This window comes from Theobroma umbraticum, unplaced genomic scaffold, assembly GCF_002168275.2.
Source record: "Theobroma umbraticum cultivar Fairchild unplaced genomic scaffold, ASM216827v3 scaffold_130.0, whole genome shotgun sequence".
Taxonomy (NCBI): Eukaryota; Viridiplantae; Streptophyta; class Magnoliopsida; order Malvales; family Malvaceae; genus Theobroma; species Theobroma umbraticum.
Window position 1 is genome coordinate 7647706 of NW_018397264.1, and position 20181 is coordinate 7667886.

General features: G+C 32.7%; 2 protein-coding genes and 1 non-coding gene across 3 annotated transcripts; 1 reads left to right on the forward strand and 2 right to left on the reverse strand.

Annotated features, from left to right (window-relative positions):
• Positions 1-13: 13 nt before the first annotated feature.
• Positions 14-91, reverse strand: LOC149526889 (small nucleolar RNA R66). The gene has a single exon (XR_016351613.1). It is a non-coding gene; the product is annotated as a small nucleolar RNA R66 (small nucleolar RNA).
• Positions 92-2547: 2456 nt separating this feature from the next.
• CP1 (Ca2+-binding protein 1) lies at positions 2548-3361 on the forward strand. The gene has a single exon (XM_021435510.2). It carries the CDS (start codon positions 2670-2672, stop codon positions 3183-3185), a length of 516 nt encoding a protein of 171 aa, XP_021291185.1. The 5' UTR covers positions 2548-2669; the 3' UTR covers positions 3186-3361.
• A 1200-nt stretch (positions 3362-4561) lies between these two features.
• SLD5 (DNA replication protein-like protein) lies at positions 4562-7858 on the reverse strand. The gene is made up of 6 exons (XM_021435538.2): positions 7385-7858; positions 6786-6908; positions 6470-6552; positions 6203-6312; positions 5282-5384; positions 4562-5181 (listed from the first exon to the last, which is right to left on the reverse strand). The coding sequence occupies exons 1-6, from the start codon at positions 7559-7561 to the stop codon at positions 5085-5087; spliced, it is 693 nt and encodes a 230-aa protein (XP_021291213.1). The 5' UTR covers positions 7562-7858; the 3' UTR covers positions 4562-5084.
• Positions 7859-20181: the final 12323 nt, after the last annotated feature.

Here is a 20181-nt window from a genome sequence, read left to right on the forward strand (position 1 = left end):
TGTAAAAAAAGGGGTCCTCAGCGATTTTGCTTGTATTTGTCATCAAGCGAAACAAATGATCAGGTCTCAAAGATATCATGCCATCATCGGAGCCCATGATTCAAAGCAGACGTGTAAAAAGACTTGTCAGAAAATTTTCAGAAAGGAAAATTCTTTTGATGTTGTTTTACAGAAGAGTCGTGGAGGAAGAGAAGGGATTTGGCAGGATAACTATTCACTGCGCCTGGTAAGACAGATCAAAGGCGAAGTGACTCAACATTCCTGCAAACAATCTATGCCTCTTTTGCTTAGGAAAAAAATTTGATGGGTAAAATTCCCTGGAAACTCTGATTATCAGATTAAAGAGACCCCATCAAGAGGCAGAAAATCTTTCAAGAGAATGAGAAAGAACAACATACAAGAGAAAGACTCTGCTTATTGTGACAGTAGCAGGAAATAGAGTCGGAAACAATGCTATATACTGGGAGACCGGATTAGGGTTTTTGAGGCTGAAGTTTGAGTTACCGAAAATCTCCTTCAACTTCCTGCAATATGACCCTATGCACCCTTAAACCCAAAGCACTGTGGAAGGCTAAGAGCCCAAATGGATCTGCACCATTGAAGAAAACAACTGGCCCAAACATTTTGGCCACCTTGAAGTGTAGTCTCAATAGAAAATGACTTGAGTGAAGGATAATTTATTGGCAGAATAATTAAGTTTTAATGCATTGAAGAATCAGATGCCTTGTTCCATGCCTCGTGTTTGCACTTGGAATCTGTGATTGACATATCCCACCTTCTAATTTTCCCAATTAAGTGAGACAATGGAGATCTAAATTGCTTGTAGGAGATTAGCCTTTTTGTTCTGTGATTGGTTCATAGAGGTTATTAACCTTCCAACCCAAAATCATCAAATCCTTTCACTAGCAGGCCTCATTTGCCCAAATGGTACCACGAAAGCTAGAATAGGAGATTCCAGTAATGGAGCAAGAGCCTCTTTGCTCACCTATAGCTTGAATTGATTACTCCTCTTTCACTTTTTTTTAATGTCTTAATATTTTATTTTTTGTTATTAAAAAATATTGAATATTTGTATTATTACTTTTTAAAAAATTTAACCTAAAATATCTTCAGCCTTTTCAAGTCTTGATCTAAATTACACATAAGTTTATTAATTTTTAAAATAAATATTTTATTCTAAAAAAATTATTTTTTTCTTGACACATAGGTTTAATTTTATTTTTGTCAATTTGATGATGTAATAATATTAGAAAGATAATTTTATCTTTAATTAATTTTTAAAATTATTAGTATATAATTTTATTAATTAAAAAAAACTTCTTATTTTCTTTTAAAAAATATATAATACTTTTTTAAATTAATTAAAAAATATTTTAATATTTTCATAATCTCTGTTAATGGTGTTTGCCTTTTGAGATGGAGTGTTTATTGCGAAAACTAATTAACTAATAAATTTGTTTAAAATTTCAATTAAAACTTACAAAGATGAGATATTTTATTTAAAAAATTATCATAAAATCCATAAATTCAATTTTTTTATTTTAATATTTATAAAATTAAAAAAAAAAACATTTAGAGAGAAAGGGAAGAAGGAATGGATCAATCATGGATGGCATGGCATTTTTTGTGTTTTTTGTTAGCCACGAGCCACTTCCTTGGATATCATTGGGTGGAATCCGATACCCCAATCACCAAGCAGATTCCAAAGAAGGGTCCCCCTCTCCCAATCAACTCGTTTTCTGCACTAAATTGCATCAACTTTGACAAAGAGAGTTCCCAACAACTCCCGTCTTTCTTTGGACTCTCCTAAATATTTGTAACCAAAAGATGTTTTCTTTAAAAAAATATGAATTTTAATCTTTTTTAAGATAATGTATTAATCACTAAATTAAAAATAAGAAAACCCAAGGTACTTCATTGGTTGATAAAGATAATCAAATATAGATAAATATAAAAATTTTTTGTGATTTAGATAATTCATGTCACCTGTAATTTCTCAAGATAAGAAAAAAAATTCGATAGACGAATAGAAAACTTCCTTGCTAGGCAAGGTTTCAACCATATTGGACCAGTACTTGAAGAATTGTTTAATCTCGTTGACTTTCCCGCTGCTACTGATGAATATGTTTGAAGGGAAGTTTTCTTTGTTAATCAAACAAACAAGTTAGCTAGTATTAAATTATTTTCCTCCAGTGCCTTCATTTTCACCATGCTTGCTTTCTTGATTGCCAAGCAGGAGAAGTAGGCAGGATTCTTGAAAGCTTCGTGGACTTTCTCGACTCTTTTTTTTCTTTTGCAATTACAGCCTCAAGCCTCTTAAAATGTAGAGACAATTTCCCACGTGAGGTCTGACCTTTTAGACAAATCGTTACCAACCAGTCAGCTGAGATCAATGAACCTCAATCTCCGCATGACGTCACTCCATACGTATGATCGAATGCCAACATCCCACGTGGCCCCACCCCAGAGCCTCCAATTTTACGGGGTCCCACTCTCACCTCGCTGGCTCCGCCGCTCTGTCCCTCTATATATTTGAACCGAGCGTTCTCTAAAGGCCGAAACGTTTCTCCAAGAACCAAGCCTAGCTGTTTCTCTTTGTTTTGTTTTGTGTTTTTTGGGTGGATTTCGTCTTTTGCTTGCTGTTGGCTGGAAATAGAAAAAAGGTAACCATGTGTCCGTCGGAGAGAAACTTAAGTCGGCCGGAGAAGACCAGCTCGGTGTCGTGTTTCAGGTCGGCATTCGAGGTTCTTGACGCAGATCGTGATGGGAAGATCAGTAGAGAAGATTTGAGGAGGTTTTACGCGGGGTTTTCGAACGGTACCGGTTTCGACGATGACGAAATTATCGGGACGATGATTTCTTTGGCGGATTTGAACAAGGATGGTTTCGTCGAGTACGAGGAGTTCGAGCGTGTTCTCGGATGGTCCGGAAAGAGGTCGTCGTCGGCGTCGGCAGCGGGAGGCTTCGGGGTGATGGAAGATGTTTTTAAGGTCATGGACAAGGATGGAGATGGGAGATTGAGCCATGAAGATTTGAAAAGTTACATGAACTGGGCTGGGTTTTCTGCTAGCGACGAAGATATCAAGGCTATGATCAGATTGGGTGGTGGCCATGAAAATGAAGGCGTTTCTTTCGATGGTTTGCTTAAGATTTTGGCCGTTGATATCGCACGGTCAAATGTTTAAACATTTTTCTTCTGTGTTCCGGTTGTAAAGATGGATCAAATAACAATAACTGTTGAACGCGAAATTTTCTTGCTCATCTTCTCTCTTCTGCAACAAAATTATTTTCTTAATGTAAAATATAAGACAGGGTAAAACCAAATGATTCGTTTCCTGTCTTTTCTCTTCTTTTTTCTTGTTTTTTCCTGCTAATTTAGTTTTGCCACAGTATATCAAAAGCAAGATTAACGTTCCATAATCTTAATTAATTAATTAATTATGGGGCAAAAGAAAAAAGGTCAGCATTTTAATGCTGACAGAATAGCTATTAGCAACAAACAAGGAATTGTTAATTGACTCCCAATTTGGTCAATGCGTTAATTAAATATTTTGATTGTCCAATGACTGATTAGCTGTAAAACTACTCAGTACCTAATGAAACGAATCTTGAGGCTTAACTGCTAAGCAAAGAACTCTAACTATTATTATCCTGAGGCTCAGCCGAAAAAGATCTAATAACAAGTTTGGTCCGCGGAATAAATAAAAATAAAATAAAATAATTATTATATGAAAATAAAATAAAATAAATATTATTTTGATATAACAAATAAAATAGAGTACAAATAATTATTATAATTTATTACAATGTTTTGATTAATAATAAAAATTTTAAAATAAAAAAATAAAAATATTTTTTATTACATATATAATTATTTATTTTTATTTTATTTTTAAATAGTAATAATTTATAATTTAATTAAAATATAACGATTAATAATTTAAATATTAATATTTAACTATAATTTAATTATAAATATTTTAATCGTAATAATAATATTTTAAATAAAATATTAATAACTTTAATTAATTTCTAATTTTAAAAATATTATTTTTATAATTTATAAATATTTTTTTTATTTTTCCTTACCATGTGACCAAATCTGACCACTAGAGTCTTACATTGACGCTTCTTGTAGCTAGATCTGATTATAGAATGCCAAATCTAATCATGAAATTTGACCGAAAAGCACCAAATGTGATGCTTTTTGCAACCAGATCTGACCGTGTAGTACCAAATTTAACAAATTTTCTAATCGATCTTGTTAAAAAATACTAAATCGATACTTTTCGACCAAATTCGATCCTGAAATCACCTTCGTTGCCGCAACCACCGCCACCACTGTTTGGTTTTAATGATCAATGCAAGTTAGAGAGAATGAAAAAGGCAACTAAACCGTGGAAGAGCGACCAAAAGAAAAAGGGAAAAGAGAAAGAGAAAAAAAATGTTTTATATAAATGAAGTTGTAATTTTATAAATTTAAAAGAGATAATTTAATCATTATAAGTTTTACAGTTATTCCATGAGACATAGAATAGATAATACCACGAAGAAAATCAAGTATAGCTAAAAAAAACTTTTTATTCATTTTAAAAAATAGATATTACTGAAAAACTCCTATTCCTTGTTGCACTACTAAACCAAACAAAGTTACAACAAATTACTGGAAATAGAGGGGAAATAGCATAGCTATTCCCCATACCAAACGTGCAGTTAAAGGCTAGAGCTATCTCACAGATATTCAAATCTGGGTTTCAAGTCCAGAAGGACAAGGGACTATGAACTTTCCATAAACATTACATAATACTGTTCGAGCCACACCATATCTATATGGATGGAGACAAGAAAGCAAAAATCCTTAACATAAATTTTGAAGCGTTTTGATCATCATACGTGTTACAAGTTTCAATCGACTATGTTTACTAGATGCTTGCAAGAACAGCAGGCAAAACTAGCAAAGGAAAGTATGTCGGGGTGCGGAAGGAATTTGTATTCACAACTTACAAAAGTAGGATAATGAGTGCCTGGTAAGAAGAGCAGCTTGGTTTTTGTACCGACTTACAACAGATGCTACTCATGGACCCTCAGACTAAACTGATATTTCCACTCATCAATTCCTCTTGAAATGGCCTGTAACGCAAAATGCATAAATCTCCAGGCACCATTTGGAAGTGATCATCTCTGCTAGGTGAACGATACGGAATGTTAGTTCATAACCGAAAGGAGTAGTTTTACATTTTTTAAGAGCAGAAGCTACAAACAAGTGAGAATAGCAAATTGCCTGTTGTCAAAGCCAGCAGATTGCCTGCTGCCATCAAGGAACAAAGGTCTTGTAGCTCTCTGGCATTTGGCAACAACAAATGTATCTAATTGTGGCTCTGGAACTGAAATCATAGACATAAATCAATCATCAATAATCAAAGTACACGTAATATAACAGTCAATGAGTGGCCTCTATACGTGTCAAAACTGTGAAAACTATAGCATAGAGTAGATCAACCCTAAGTTAGCTACTTGCTTAAATATACATTTTAACATAAATGAAAATAAGGAGATAGTTGACAGGAAAGCACAAGTGCCAAATACTTGGATTGAAAACAATTTCTGAAAAAAAAAAGAAAAAACAAAAACTTAAACAATATCTGTCAAATAATCAAAATACAGGAGGTAAACATAAAAAACAAGTTGCAATCTAATGCAGTTGAACAGAAACACTGACATGAAGGCAAAGCATAGGATATACAAATCAGTAGGCAAAATGAGTGACTATGGTATACAAGCTGGTTTGTATTCACAGTTTCTTCTGTTAGACAAATCATCCCATCCCCCCTCCCCCTCCCCCTCCCAATTTCCCAATGTATATATCTTTGCTAAACCCCTCCAAATTTTCCACCAAATATATCTCTGCTAAAACAAGGTGGAAGCTCCTGTTTTTCCTTTTTTATTTTCTTCATAGCATTTATTTCTAGATTTTTATTGAATAACAAATACCAGTTGACAAGGTGCAGCAAGCCTGTATACTCTTTAAGGCACAATTGTCCTTATATACCAATCACTTTCTGGTTGAACAACTTGAATGTTTTCCTCTTCTTGTCATTCCAACCAAGTCCTATTAACTTGAAAGCAAATATGCACATGCACAAAAATATTGATGCATTAACAGGAGAGTGCAAAAGTTAGAGAAAAAGATAATTAGAATTACCCATATCATCCTCTTCACTGATGATGGATTGCTTTAATAAAGACTGATAATTATCAGGCAATTTTGACAGAACAGTTTCTTCAAGATGTTTCCCAATATCACGAATACACCTGCAATCATGAAATCAAATTTTTAAAAACAACTGTGGGATGCATTTCGGAGCTTCAGTTATCTCAAAGAACTTTTTTGGTGGTTTAAACAAAGTTATCCAAATAAGGCTATGGATATGCCTTCACAACAAAGAAACGACTTCTGAGAAGCCTTTACCTTTCACCAAACTTTTCCTCTTCTGTAGAAAGCCGGTGACGATAAGCATCACTTTTCCATATATAAAACATGAATTTCTCAATCTGCATTAACATTACCCAGGAAACGAATGAGAAAATGTGAGATATTTCAGGATGCAAATCATACAGGGTATGAGCAAATGGTAGTCTTGGCAGAATCAGAATATGATTCTATTGATTTTCCTCTGCATCATTCAATGAATATTACTATCATTTTCAGCTTTCTCAGAACAGCATTCTTTAGAGACAAACAAAAGGAAACAGATGAACAAACAAACACAGAGTTAGAAGGCCACCTTCTGAAGCCGAACCCGGAGATATGATCTCAGCAAAAACTGAGCCCTATCCAGGTCCATCTGATAGAGTGATGCAATGAGAGGATCATGACCACTTTCTGCAAACTCATCTACCGTTTCTTCCTGCAATTTTTTGCACCAATTCAGTCTCAAAAAAGATATATTAGCAAACTAACTAGTAGTGCGAGGATCACAAATCATCAAATAGATTCTTAGCGAAACTCTCCTTTCCAAACAGCAACTTTTACTTGACATGATTTTTATTTGTCGTATGGTTCAAAGTCCTGAGAAGATTTAGGCACCAAATCACCATAAGCTTTTAAAAGCTTAAAGTGCATTTTTAAATTGATTAATTTTCAATTTAACCTCAAAATTAGTTCACACAACTATTCAATAAAGATTAATTTCTCTTTCAACAATTTAAACTTCAACAAATTTTCAAAATTGAATTCCAGATCATGAAACATTTTTGCATTTCAGTTAATAATTTAAAGAAGAAACAATTAAACGCATATCCGAAAGCTTGAGAGCAATTTTTAATTAGCCTAGATTTTCACGGGAAACAAATAGACAGTGAGGGTTTCGAGATTGAAAAATACCATCAACTGGATCTGCTCTTTAGCTCTCTTAACTAAAGCCTCCTCGAAAGGAAGGATCTCAGGAGCCGCTTTCTCGTTGCGCCACGCTCTCTTCAAGAGCTCCACATCGGTCGTTGAAATCAACGTCTCGTAGTCATCCATCTGCGCCGTCGACCACTCTCCTGCGCCCGACGCCATCCGATCTCTCTCCCTCTCTCTCTCTCTGCGTTTCTGAATCAAATTATAAAAACGAAATTTAAGAGAGGGAAAATTTGGCGAAAATTGGCGGCAAAGGGCCAAAAAAGGAAAGATTCGGGTGTTTTCAAGAGGAGACAGATCACGAGTTTGTGCGTTAATCTAACACCATTGATGCTATGATTGAAAAATGGACGGCCTTGATGGCGTCAGATTCACGAACAAACTGAAGATGCGTCCCATCTACTAAAAATCGAAGGAGAAAAGAAAGAAGATTTTCAAATTAAAGCGCGTCGGCCATCGGGGCTCTGATGCTGCTAATTTGGCAGGGTTTGCCCGTTTATAGGGAGGGGGCTCACTCGGAGCAAGGGAGTCGTAGGAGTCGTTTCTGATTGGACCACGTGTAATATTTAATGCAATGCACGTGAAAACTGACATGTTGGATAAACCAAAAATATTTTTTTAAAAAAACGTGGGGGGTGGGTTGGGAATAAAGTTTTTTCTATTCAATTTTTTAAAAAATAAATCTAAATTTTAATCCTACAACAAGTTAGATTTTTTTAAAACAAAAAAATCTAAAAATAGTTGTTGTTTTAGAAAAAAAAATTAAAATAATTCGAATACTACATTAAAATTTTTTTAATGCAGATATTACATTAGATATTATTTTTTAAAGAATAAAAGCTACATAAAACCTTATTCCCATAAATAAAATATTGACTAATTTTATAAATTCTGTCAAACAAGTTGCGCGGTCGCGATTGTTGGGCCTTTCAGCAGAGCAAATGGACAATGGAATTGACCCATGACTTTCGACTTTTGAGACATAACTTATGGGCCAAGGACGAACGAGAAGACAGCTGTTGTTGAAAAACGAATATAACTACTTGTACTCCAAGCTTTTGGTTTAATTAATTAATCACCCTTTTAGTTTTGTCTAGTAATTCATTAAAAACGTCTGCTAATCAATGATTATATCTTATAAGAGTATTTTTTTATTTTTATTATCTTATAAGAGTATTTATTGAAATATTATTCGTAAAAAAAGAGAGATTTAATTGAACTTTTAAAATCGTAATAATTTACAATGTTTTAAACTTTGATTTTAATTTTGTTTTTTAAATGTTTTAAAGTTTATCACTGCTTATGAACTTTATTCTAGGATATCCTTCCCACAAAAGAAAAATAAATAAATGAATAAATATATATATCTTTTATTTTTTAAACTACATACGCTTATAATTTTTTTTTTGGTTGAAAGACATATAGTATTGTATTTATTTAGGTGTAAAAGGATTAAAGGTCGTGTAGCCATAATTGAATGGACAAGACATGATAGACGCTACAAATAAGTATAAATATCTCTAATTTGAGAAACTCTTGTTTTTATCAATTCATCTGTTATAAAATTTATTTCTTTAAAAATACAATTAAATGAGAGAGATCAAGAATTTTGCATTTTGTAGTGCGCTTGATATGATTAGAGATGTGTTATAACTTTCAAAATGACAGTAGAGTGATTATTATTTAATTCAAAAAATACTAACACGGTTAACATATAACCACGTATATACATATGCACACAAATTTCAAATGGAAATCTATATCAAAATGAACTAATAGATTAGACACAATCCATAAACGGCGCTAACTTGGGCTGCTTTGTATAATTACCTATTAGACTCCGGAACCTATTTGAATGATGCTGCCCCTGAATCAGTGCTAATCCACTTCATCTTATGCAGAGATCTACCCCCAAATAGGAGCTATGTTTATTATTCTTTTATATTCGTAGGTATATATAGCTATGTTCAAAAAAATGGGAATGGAAAGGATAGGGAAGTGGCTGATTTAGGAGAGAAAGCTTTAAGGAAAGAACCAACCTGCAAGAAATTACTCGCATTTTCCAAAGAGTTTCATAGTTTTTTTCTTTTTTATGCATTTGTTAAGAGACAAGTGCTTGAAGTGACTTAACTTGGATTTAATTTCATCTAAAAATTGTGAGGAAAATTAAGTTTAATTTCTGGTTTGATCACCTGAATCCTTTCACTTTCTTAATTAAAATTAAAATCAGTAGTATAATAAAAGCATTAGCAAAGCAGAATACGGCTAGCTTGGTCTTTCATTCCTATGCAAACTAGATATATAGCAATACACACTAACCTTGATACATTACCTGCAAGCCAGATTTTCATTACACATCTTTTTTAAAACTTGTTTCCTACGGGATACTTTAACATGCGCAGTTTGCATATACTATATGTAGTATATGCTTTTGTCTTATTCTAACATGTTAAAATTCCACTTTTATTCTCAGGCACACCATTTTTCAAGAGCTCCATCACTTTCTGAGCCTTCAAATAAGCTGCATGGCAGCTCAGTTCCATGGCTTGCGCTTGTTCTCATCCTTATGGGCGGAAGGAGCGTAAGGATTCGAGCGGCTTCTATAGAAATGATGGCTTTGAGTATTTGCGAAATCATCTTCCTGCAGGGAACGGACAAGGCCTACAGCATTAGTTTCTGCGGTTCCAGCAGCATCTGCACCCTTGTTTGCAGCTCCAACAGCGGCCTTTCGACCCATAGTATTTGCCTGATCATGACCAAGGACCTTACGCTTGTTGTTCTCGAGGCTCAACCATTTTCCATCTGCTTCCAGAGTTGCCACAAGCAGCATGAGGGCAAAGAAGATGATTACTGAGTTCTTCATGATCGATCGGGAATCAGCTAAGCCTGAAATGAAACAAGTAATTTCATGTAAAGAAAAATCAATTTCTAATTATATCAAAAAGAGAAAATAAGACGAGGGTTATGGCAAGTACCACGTTCAACTTTGAGGAAATATTTTGTGATGAAAGGAGAAATCGAGAGCCTAGGGTTTTTATAGCCCTAGCTGCTCGCTGTTTAGGGTTTAATGTGATAGATTTTTTAGCAATATCAAGAAACCAGAGGGTGAGGTGTGAGTATATATCACATTGCTGCAAAACCATTGGTGGCTTTGGCCAAGAAGCGAAGAAATTTTATGTGATTAATATTAGTAAATTGTGCTAAGGAATTCAAACAATTATTCAACCATGGAATTTGGTTAATCCACTTAAGTGACAATCCCCGTAATTCACTAGTCAATTTATTCACTAATTACCACTTTGTTCTAGGGTTAATCCACTTAATTGAGCTGAGCTATTCTTATTATTATTTAATTTGTCTTTGTAGGCATAGCTAGGTATAATTTAGTCCTTTGCAACTTTTCTTGGAATGTTTGCTGTTATGTTCTTAAGTGATGAAGGGTGCAATGATAATGCCCAAATTTCATTGAAATATTAAAGAGGCTTTGGGATGAATGTTATTGGTGGGGACATCTAGAAGGATGTGGAATATTGTTTGTGGTGCCACTTGTTGGTCTATTTGGTTGAGCCAAAATGATATAATTTTTAATGGCAGGACATGGGATGGAGGATAGATCTAACTTTTAAAGCTTGTGAAGGAAATGAAATGGTAGATGGTATTGGGTGGTGGGTGGAACCTTGGAAATGTGGTAATAGGAGACTAGCTATTGATTCTAGAGGTGGAGTTGAGTGGACAAATCCTAATATCAATGAACTCAAATTCAATGTTGATGCTTCTGCTTTTACTTCTGCTAAAGGTAAATCGAGATTAGCAGGATGTGATGGGGTGTTTCGACATAACGAAGGCTCGGTTGTTGGACAGTTTTTTGGTCCACTTGGCATCCAAGAACCCAATGTTGCGAAGTTAAAAGCCATTAACCATGCAGTACAGATGTTTACAACTTCCTCATATGAGGGTGGAAAAAGGTTGGTGATTGAATTCGATTCGAAAGTAGCACTATCTTGGGTGAGGGAACCACGAGAGGGACCTTGAGTCCATTGACAGATTTTTAATGATATCGATGCTAATCTACGCGTGATTGAGTGTTAAGAGTTTAGACATTCCTTACAAGAAATCAACCCCTTTACAGATGCTTTAGCAAAGTTTGGAGTGGAAAGGGAAGATCTTCATAAGGTAGTAATACACATTAGCATTGGCTTACATGATTGGATGGAAATTTCATGTACTTTTGATTATTTAGACTATATTCAAAATTTTTGCATCCCTATAGCTGGTTTAAGATTCCAAATAGCATAACAATAGAATTAATTTTTAAAATTGTTTTCATATGAATACAGAATCTAATTCATGACAACTATACTACTTATAAAATAGAAAAAAAAATTTCCTTAACGACAGCCAATACCAATAGAGGGACAAATGAAAGAAAAACGATTTTTTCTTTTATGTAGAGCAAGTAATTAATTTTAGGATCGATCACTCAAAATGCTCTGACTTTCATAATTAAGTTGATATGGCAATCTATACACTTTTAAATTTCCACACTATTTACAAAAAAAATTAACAATATATTGCAAATGCATTAGAAAATTAAACTCTTGTTAGGGTTTTGTCTATTATTTTTATTATGTCAAAGAAAAAGGTTTGTCCTTTAGAAAACTTCATTTTTGTGAGCAAAATTTTTTTTAACACAGAAGAGAATTATCCTTCTCACAATATCAAAACAAAACAATTATTTTAAACAATTTCATCAATAACTCAAAGTCTCAAACAACACAACAATTTCATTGAAAACAAAGGTTATAGCGATTAAAATTAACCGATACTGTAATGATGAAGTATAAACAAGCAAAGACAATATACGAAAGGCTAGCTTGATCTTTTATTCTATACAAACAAGATAATAATACACACAGACCTTGATTTGCATTACGAACACCATAGTTCATAACCTAACTCACTTCTTTTACAACTTATTTCCTTAGGAGGAAACTTAACATGTGCCGTATGCATGTACGATATATAGTATATGCTTTTGTCTTATTCTAACATGTTAATTTCCTCTTTTATTCGGAGGCACACCATATTTAGAAAAGCTCCATCACTTTCTGAGCTTTCGAATAAGCTATATAGCTAGCTCAGTTTCATTGCTATTATTTGTTCCTAATTTGGTGGGTAAGGGATGTGCGTCGTGTTATATTTATGGTGGGTACTTAGACTATCGGTCAAATTATGTTCCTGCAGGGCACCGACAAGGCCTACTACTACACCTTTATTTTCTGCTGTTCCAGTAGTAGCTTCACCCTTGTTGCTTGCAGCTGGATCTTTGGCATCTTTAGCTCCAACATCGGCCTTTCGACCCAGAGTACTCACCTGATCACTAAGGAGATTACGCTTATTGTTATCCAGGGTCATCCGTTTTCCATCAGCTCCCAGAGTTGCCAGCAGCAGCACGAAGGCAAACATGATCATAGCTAAGTTCTTCATGATAGGCAATCAATCAAAACCTGAAACAAAACAAATAATTTTAATATATACGTATTCTGCAAGAACTAAAACTAGATTTTGAGATTATTTGACGAAAGATTATTGATAATTTTTTGTTCTCGATCAAATATATAAATAGATTTAAATCGAAACCTACAAACTTAGAACATCAATAAATTAATTTATAATAATAAAAAAATAAAGTAAAACTGGAATTATGAAAAATACCACAACTCTTAAGACATGTTGTGTGATGAAAGGAGAAATGAGAGCTTAGGGTTTTATAGCCCCAGCTGCTCGCTATTTAAGGTTTAGTGTGAAGCACCCAAGGAATCAAAGGGGTGAGGTGGGGGATATCACGTTGTTGCAAAACCATTGGCCTTACCTATGGCCACCAAACCAAGAAATTATATGATTAACATTAATAAAGAAGGCATTGGAAAAATAATCTTGATGGAATTTTTAAACTTAAAACAAGGGTTAAAAACGAGTCTATATATTGTCACATATTCTTTAACAAATAATTAAAAAAAGTAACAAATTAATTAAAACAAGGGTAAACAACATATGCCTTCACTTTCAAAGTTTTTCTTCCAATATGCTTCGTCTAAAAATAAGCACTAATTTCTAAATTATGAAGTTGGATTTGATTTCTTTTACAAATAACAAAGAACTGAAAATATATAAATATATGAAATTATTGTAAATCTTGTATCTATACAAATTGAGTATATATATGCTAACACAATTAGAATACCATTAGGATATGAACACGTTGCATCAATCACAAATTAAAGTATAAATATAAATAAAAAAGAATTTATTAAATAGATGAGACATAATCCATAAATGACGCTTTGTGGTTGAATTTCAGATCCTTTCTATAATTACCTAATAGACTCAAGCACCAAATATGTGATGCTGCCCCCGAATCACAGTTAGTCCATTTATGCAAACCCCCAATGGGATATTAAGCTATTTTTATTATTCTTTTATATTCCGAGGCATAGCTAGGTTGAAACAACATGAGGGATTGAGAGGATGAGAGGTAGGAAAAGAGAGGTAAGCGTGGTTGAATGGGAGACAGCTTTGTGGCAACAAACAAACCTTCGAGAAATTAATAGTATTTTCAAGAGCCCCCACATTTTTCAAAGTTGTTTTTTTTTTTTTTATGGTTTTGTTTGGAGTCAAGTTTTTGAGATAGTGAATTTAATTGGATTTGATTTCATCTACAAATTGTGAGGAAAAAAGTCTACTACTTTACACAAATATTAGTAAATACATAATATACACGTATACTTTTGAATAGTAGGGATGATATTGAGAGGTGGGTGGAACCCTGGAAATGTGGTAATAGGAGACTAGCCATTGATTCTAGAGGTGGAGTTGAGTGGACAAATCCTGGTGTGAATGAAATCAAATTCAATATTGATAGTTCCGTTTTCGCTAGAAGTAAATCGGGGATTGGCGGAATGTGGTGGGATGTTTCAAGATAATGAAGGCTCGGTTGTTTCACTGTTTTTTGATCCACTTAGTATCCAAGGATCCAATTTTATGGAGTTAATGGTTATTAAACATGCATTATAAATGTTTACAACTTCTCCATATGTGGGTAGAAAAAGGTTAGTGATTGAATTGATTCCAAAGTGGCACTATCTTGTATGAAGGAGCCACAAGAGAGACCTTGGGTCCATTGGCAGATTTTTAATGATATCAATGCTAGTCTATGCGTGATTGAGAGTTATAAGCTTAGACATACGTTACAGGAAGCCAACTCCTTTGCGGTTGCTTTAGCAAAGTTTACAGTGGACAGGGAAGAAATGCTCTTTGTATAGTGGAAATACACATTATTATTGGCTTTCATGAGTGGCTGGAAATTTCATGTACTCTTGATTATTTAAGCTGCAGTGTAATTATGTATGTTTGATTGGGTGTAGAGTTGTTATGTTGATAGACCCGGTTTGGGCTGTGTTATGGTGTTTATTGTAAAGCGTTTACGGTGTTCATCATTGCTGGTCTTGGCCATGATATATACTTTTGGATGATCTATTCTCATTAATAAAATTAATTGTTTACCTTTCAAAAAAAAATTAATTGTTGCATGGGAAAAAAAAATTATAGCTACGTTGTTGAGAAGAATTACAGGGATTGAGATCCAGCGAGAGATTGAAGCTAACGTGTGTACTGGACAAAAGAGAGTGAGGTTAGTATTTGAATGAGGAGATAGATGGAAATGTAGAGAAGAGGCAGATAACAGCTTTATGTAACAATTTACACAAGAAAGTTATAAAATTTCGTTTGATTAATATTTTTTATTAATTTTTTTTTAAAAAAATAAATAATAAAATATTTACTAGACGAAATTTAAGTAATTAAGAGCCGCATTATTCAATTGCATGCTTTCAACATTTTCTAATATGCTGCCTTTTAAACAAAGGAATTTCAATATGCTTCAATTAAATATATGTACTGCATGAAATTGCAAATAAGGAAAAACCGATGATATATAAATATAAAAATATTGATATATCATTTATATTTACAAATTGAGCACATATATAATACAATTAGGATACGATAAGTTGTAAATTGAAGTAAAAATATTAATCAAAATGAAGTAATTAATAGACGAGACATAATCCATAAATGACGCCTTTGGATGCACCAAATGTGTGATGCTGCCCTCGAATCAGAGTTAACCCACTTCATTCATACAGAGCCTTCAACGGGATATTGACCTATTTTTATTATTCTTTGATAATCCTAGGCATAGCTAGGTTGAAAAAACATGGGGATATTGAGGTTGGAAAAACAGAGGTCAGCGTGGTCAAACGGGGAGACAAAGCTTTATGGAAACAAACAAACGTTCGAGAAATTAATTTTACGTAGAACAACGATTTTTTAGAACAAGTAATTAATTTTAGTATCGATCACTCGAAATATTCTGATTTCCTTAATTAATTTGATATGGCAATCTACATATATTTTTAAATTTTCATACTATTTACAGTAAAAAAATGGTAATGTTTTGTAAATGAATTAAAAATCAAACTTTATTTAGGATTTTGTATGTTGTTTTTCCATATCTAAGAAAAAGGTTTGTCTTTTAGAAAACTCCATTTTAACGAGCAACAAATTTTTTAGCACAGAAAATAAGCATCTTTCTTGCAACATCAAAATAAAATGATTCTTTTAAACGATTTCATCAAAAAATTAAAATATAACAAACAAACTTAACCAATACTATAATGATAAAGTATAAACAAGCAGAGACCGTAAACGTACGGCTAGCTTGATCTTTTATTCCATGCAAACTAGATAGTTAATACAGTCAAACCTTTATTTACATTAAGAACACGATAGTTCATAACCTAACACATAGTTAATACAGACAAACCTTTATTTACATTACAGACATGATAGTTCATAACCTAACACACTTCTTCTACTAATTATTTCCTTGGGAAGAAACTTAACATGCACAGTATGCATATACTACATATATAGTATATGCTTTTGTCTTATTCTAACATGGTAACTTCCTTCCTTTTTTTTTTTTTTTGGAAAAGTTAACTTCCTCTTTTATTCTTAGGCAAACCATATTTAGAAAAGCTCCATCACTGTCTGAGCTTTTAAATAAGCTGTATTAGCTAGCTCAGTTTAATTTCCTTGCTTGCACTTGTCCTGCCAGTTTGGACTTGGAGAAGAACGACAGCAAGATTCAACTCTATTGGCATAGGAATGGTGGGTACTTAGAGTATCGGGCAAATCTTGTTCCTGCAGGGCATCGACAAGGCCTTCTACACAATTATTTTCTACTGTTCCTGCAGTAGCTGCACCCTTCTTGTTTGCAGCTGGATCTTTTTCGTCTTTAGCTCCAACATCGGGCTTTCGACCTAGAGTACTTGTCTGATCACTAAGAAGCTTCCGTTTGTTGTTCTCCAGGGTCATTCTTTTTCCATCAGCTCCCACAGTTGCCAACAGCAGCACGAGGGCGAACAAGATCATTGCTAAGTTCTTCATGATTGGCAATCAATCGAAACCTGAAACAAAATAAATAATTTTAATATATATATATATTATATTATATATATATTCTATAAGCACTAAAACTAGATTTTGAGACTATTTGATGAAAGATTATCAATAATTTTTTTGCTCGATCAAATGATGATTTATAAAATATAAATAATTAATATGTGACTTTATCTAATACGAATAGACTAAATCAAAACTTACAAACTTAGATCTTTGATAAATTATTGTGTAATAATAAAAATAAAAAAGAAAAAGTAAAAACTAAGATTACAAGAAATACCACAACTCTAAAGAAATATTGTATGATGAAAGGAGAAATGAGGGCTTCGGGTTTTATAGCCCCTGCTCCTCGCTGTTTAAGGTTTAGTGTGATAGACTTTTGAGCACCCGGGAATCAGAGGGGTGAGCTGGGGATATCACGTTGTTGCAAAACCATTGGCCTTGCCTATGGCCACTAAACCAAGAAATATGATTAATATTAATAATCAAGGCATAGGAAAAATAATCTTGATGAATTTTAAAACTAAAAACAAGGGTAAAAAAATAGTTTATATATTGTCACATATTTTTAAAAATTAATTAAGAAAAGCAACAAATTAATCAAAAGTAGGATAAAAAACTAGCTCATACATTGGCACATATTTTTTAGGAAATAATTAAGAAAAGTTACAAATTAAATAAAACAAGGGTAAACAATGCATGCCTTCATTTTCAAAGTTTTCCTGCCAACATGCTTCGTCTTAAAATAAGTACTAATTTTAAATTATGAAATTGGATTTGAATTTTTTTTTACAGACAACGAAGAACTGAAAATATAAAAATATAAAAAATTATTGTAAATCATGTATATATACAAATTGAGTATATATATGCTAACAAAATTAGGGTACAATTAATATATAAATACGGTGCACAAATCACAAATTAAAGTATAAATATAAATAAAAAAGAACTAATCAAATAGATAAGACATAATCCATAAATGACGCTTTGTGGTGGAATTTCGGATGCTTTCTATAATTACCTAATAGACTCCAGCACCAAATATGTGATGCTGCCCCCGAATCACAGTTAGTCCACTTCATTTATGCAGGCCCCCAACGGGATATTAAGCTATTTTTCTTTTTCTTTTATATTCCTAGGCATAGTTAGGCAGGGACGAAGGGTGGTATTGTTTGCAAATTTTTAATTATTTTTTATATATATATTTAATAATTTTGGAGAGTAGTATATTTATGGAGGCTCTGGCTTTCTCAAAAATTTTGAAATATTTTATTTATTATATATTTTTAATGCTTCTCAAAGTAATTTTTTATTTAATAATTAATATAAATGATAAATAATAAAATAACTTTACAAGCCCTAATCAATTATCCTAATTTAAGTTTATTCACACCTCTTTCTTCCTCCCTTTCTTTTTCTCTTTCTCTTTTTGTTCTTTTATTATACTTTACTTTTTCTTATATAATTAACTATGAAACACATTTCATTTTTTTAAAGAGAGATTTATAATCTTATGAACTTAGTTAAGGTAAAGTTTTCTTTTATCTTTTTTTTTCTATTTATATTATTTAATTATTGTGTGAAATTTTATATATTGTATTTAACTTTTTATATTTTATGCATTATATTTTATAAATCTAGAAACCATTGTCAAGCATAACTTTTTTGTAAGTTTTTCTTTATTATTCCTTTTGATTTATATGTTATATAAAACTATTTTTTATTTTGACTCTTTTAATTGTTATTTAAATGCAATGTATTAATTTTATAAATTTTTTACCTTTATTCCTCTTCGTCTTTGGCCCCTCCAACAAAAATTGGTTAGTTTCTCCCCTGTAGCCAAGTTGAAAAAAATATGGAGAATTGAGGGGATGAGAGGTTGGAAAAAGAGAGGTAAGCGTTGTTGAATGGGGAGACAAAGCTATATGGCAACAAACAAACCTTCGAGAAATTAATAGTATTTTCAAAGAGCCACCTCGTTTTCAAAGTTTTTGTTAGATTATTTTGTCTGTAGTGAAGTGTTTGAGTTAGTGAATTAATTTGGATTAGATTTCATCTGCAAAATGTGAGGAAAAATGTCTACTACTTTAGACAAAAATCCATAAATACATAGTATACATATATATATTTCAAAATTTTATTTAACATTAAAATTAATTTTTAAAATTTTGTCACATTAATACTTAATCTAATTCATGATACCAATCTTCTTATAAATTAGAAAAAAAGAAAAGAAAAGAGGTAAAATCAAAAAGTTTCTCCCTTAACGATAACCAATAGGTCCAAACGATTTTTACTTTTACGAAAAACAAGAAATTCAATTTCAAGTTTGATATTCTGAATTTTTTAATTAAGTTAATCTTGTAATCTATATATTTTTAAATTTCCATACTATTTATAAAGAAATTGACAATCTATTGCCAATGCGTTGGAAAATTATATTTTAGTTAGGGTTTTGTCAGCTGGATTTTCATGTAAAGAAAAAGATTTTTTCTCTAGAGAGCTACGTTCTAGGGAGCAAAATTTTTTTTAATAAAATAGAGAAGCATCCTTCTCACAACATCAAAACAAAACGATTCTTTTGAATGAATTTATTAATAAATTAAAATCTCAAACAATTGCAACATGAGAAAAAAAATTCACATTTTAACTGAGAAACAAAAATAAGACAATAATACACAAAAACCTTGATTTACATTACATACACGACAGTTCATAACCTAACACACTTCTTTTACAATTTTTTCCCTTGAGAGGAAACTTAGCATGGGCTGTATGCATATACTATATATAGTATAAGCTTTTGTTTTATTCTAACGTGTTTTTTTTCTTCTTCTATTCTTAGACACACCATATTAGAAAAGCTCCATCACTTTCTGAGCTATCAAATAAGCAGTATAGCTAGCTCTGTTTCATTGCTTGCGGTTGTCCCTAATTTTTGGACTCGGAGGAAGTGTAAGGGTTTCTTCGGTTTGATATACCGATGGCGGACTAGACTACTGGACAAATCATCTTCCTGCAGGGCATTGACAACTACTGCACCATTATTTTCTGCTGTTCCAGCAATAGCTGCACTCTTGTTGTTTGCAGCTGGTCTTTGGCATCTTTAGCTCCAACATCAGGCTTTCGACCCTAAGTACTTGCCTGGTCACTAAGGAGATTACGCTTGTTGTTCTCCAGTCATCCGTTTCCCATCAGCTCCCAGAGTTCCCACAGTCAGCACGAGGGCCAAAAAGATGATTACTAAGTTC

Coding starts and splice junctions, on each gene's coding strand:
- SLD5 (XM_021435538.2), bottom strand. CDS start 7,561: ATGGCGTCGGGCGCAGGAGAGTGGTCGACGGCGCAGATGGATGACTAC. Junction 6,909..7,384: donor AAGAGCAGATCCAGTTGATG/GTATTTTTCAAT, acceptor AAAAAATTGCAG/GAAGAAACGGTAGATGAGTT. Junction 5,385..6,202: donor CAGTGAAGAGGATGATATGG/GTAATTCTAATT, acceptor CTATGATTTCAG/TTCCAGAGCCACAATTAGAT.
- CP1 (XM_021435510.2), top strand. CDS start 2,670: ATGTGTCCGTCGGAGAGAAACTTAAGTCGGCCGGAGAAGACCAGCTCG.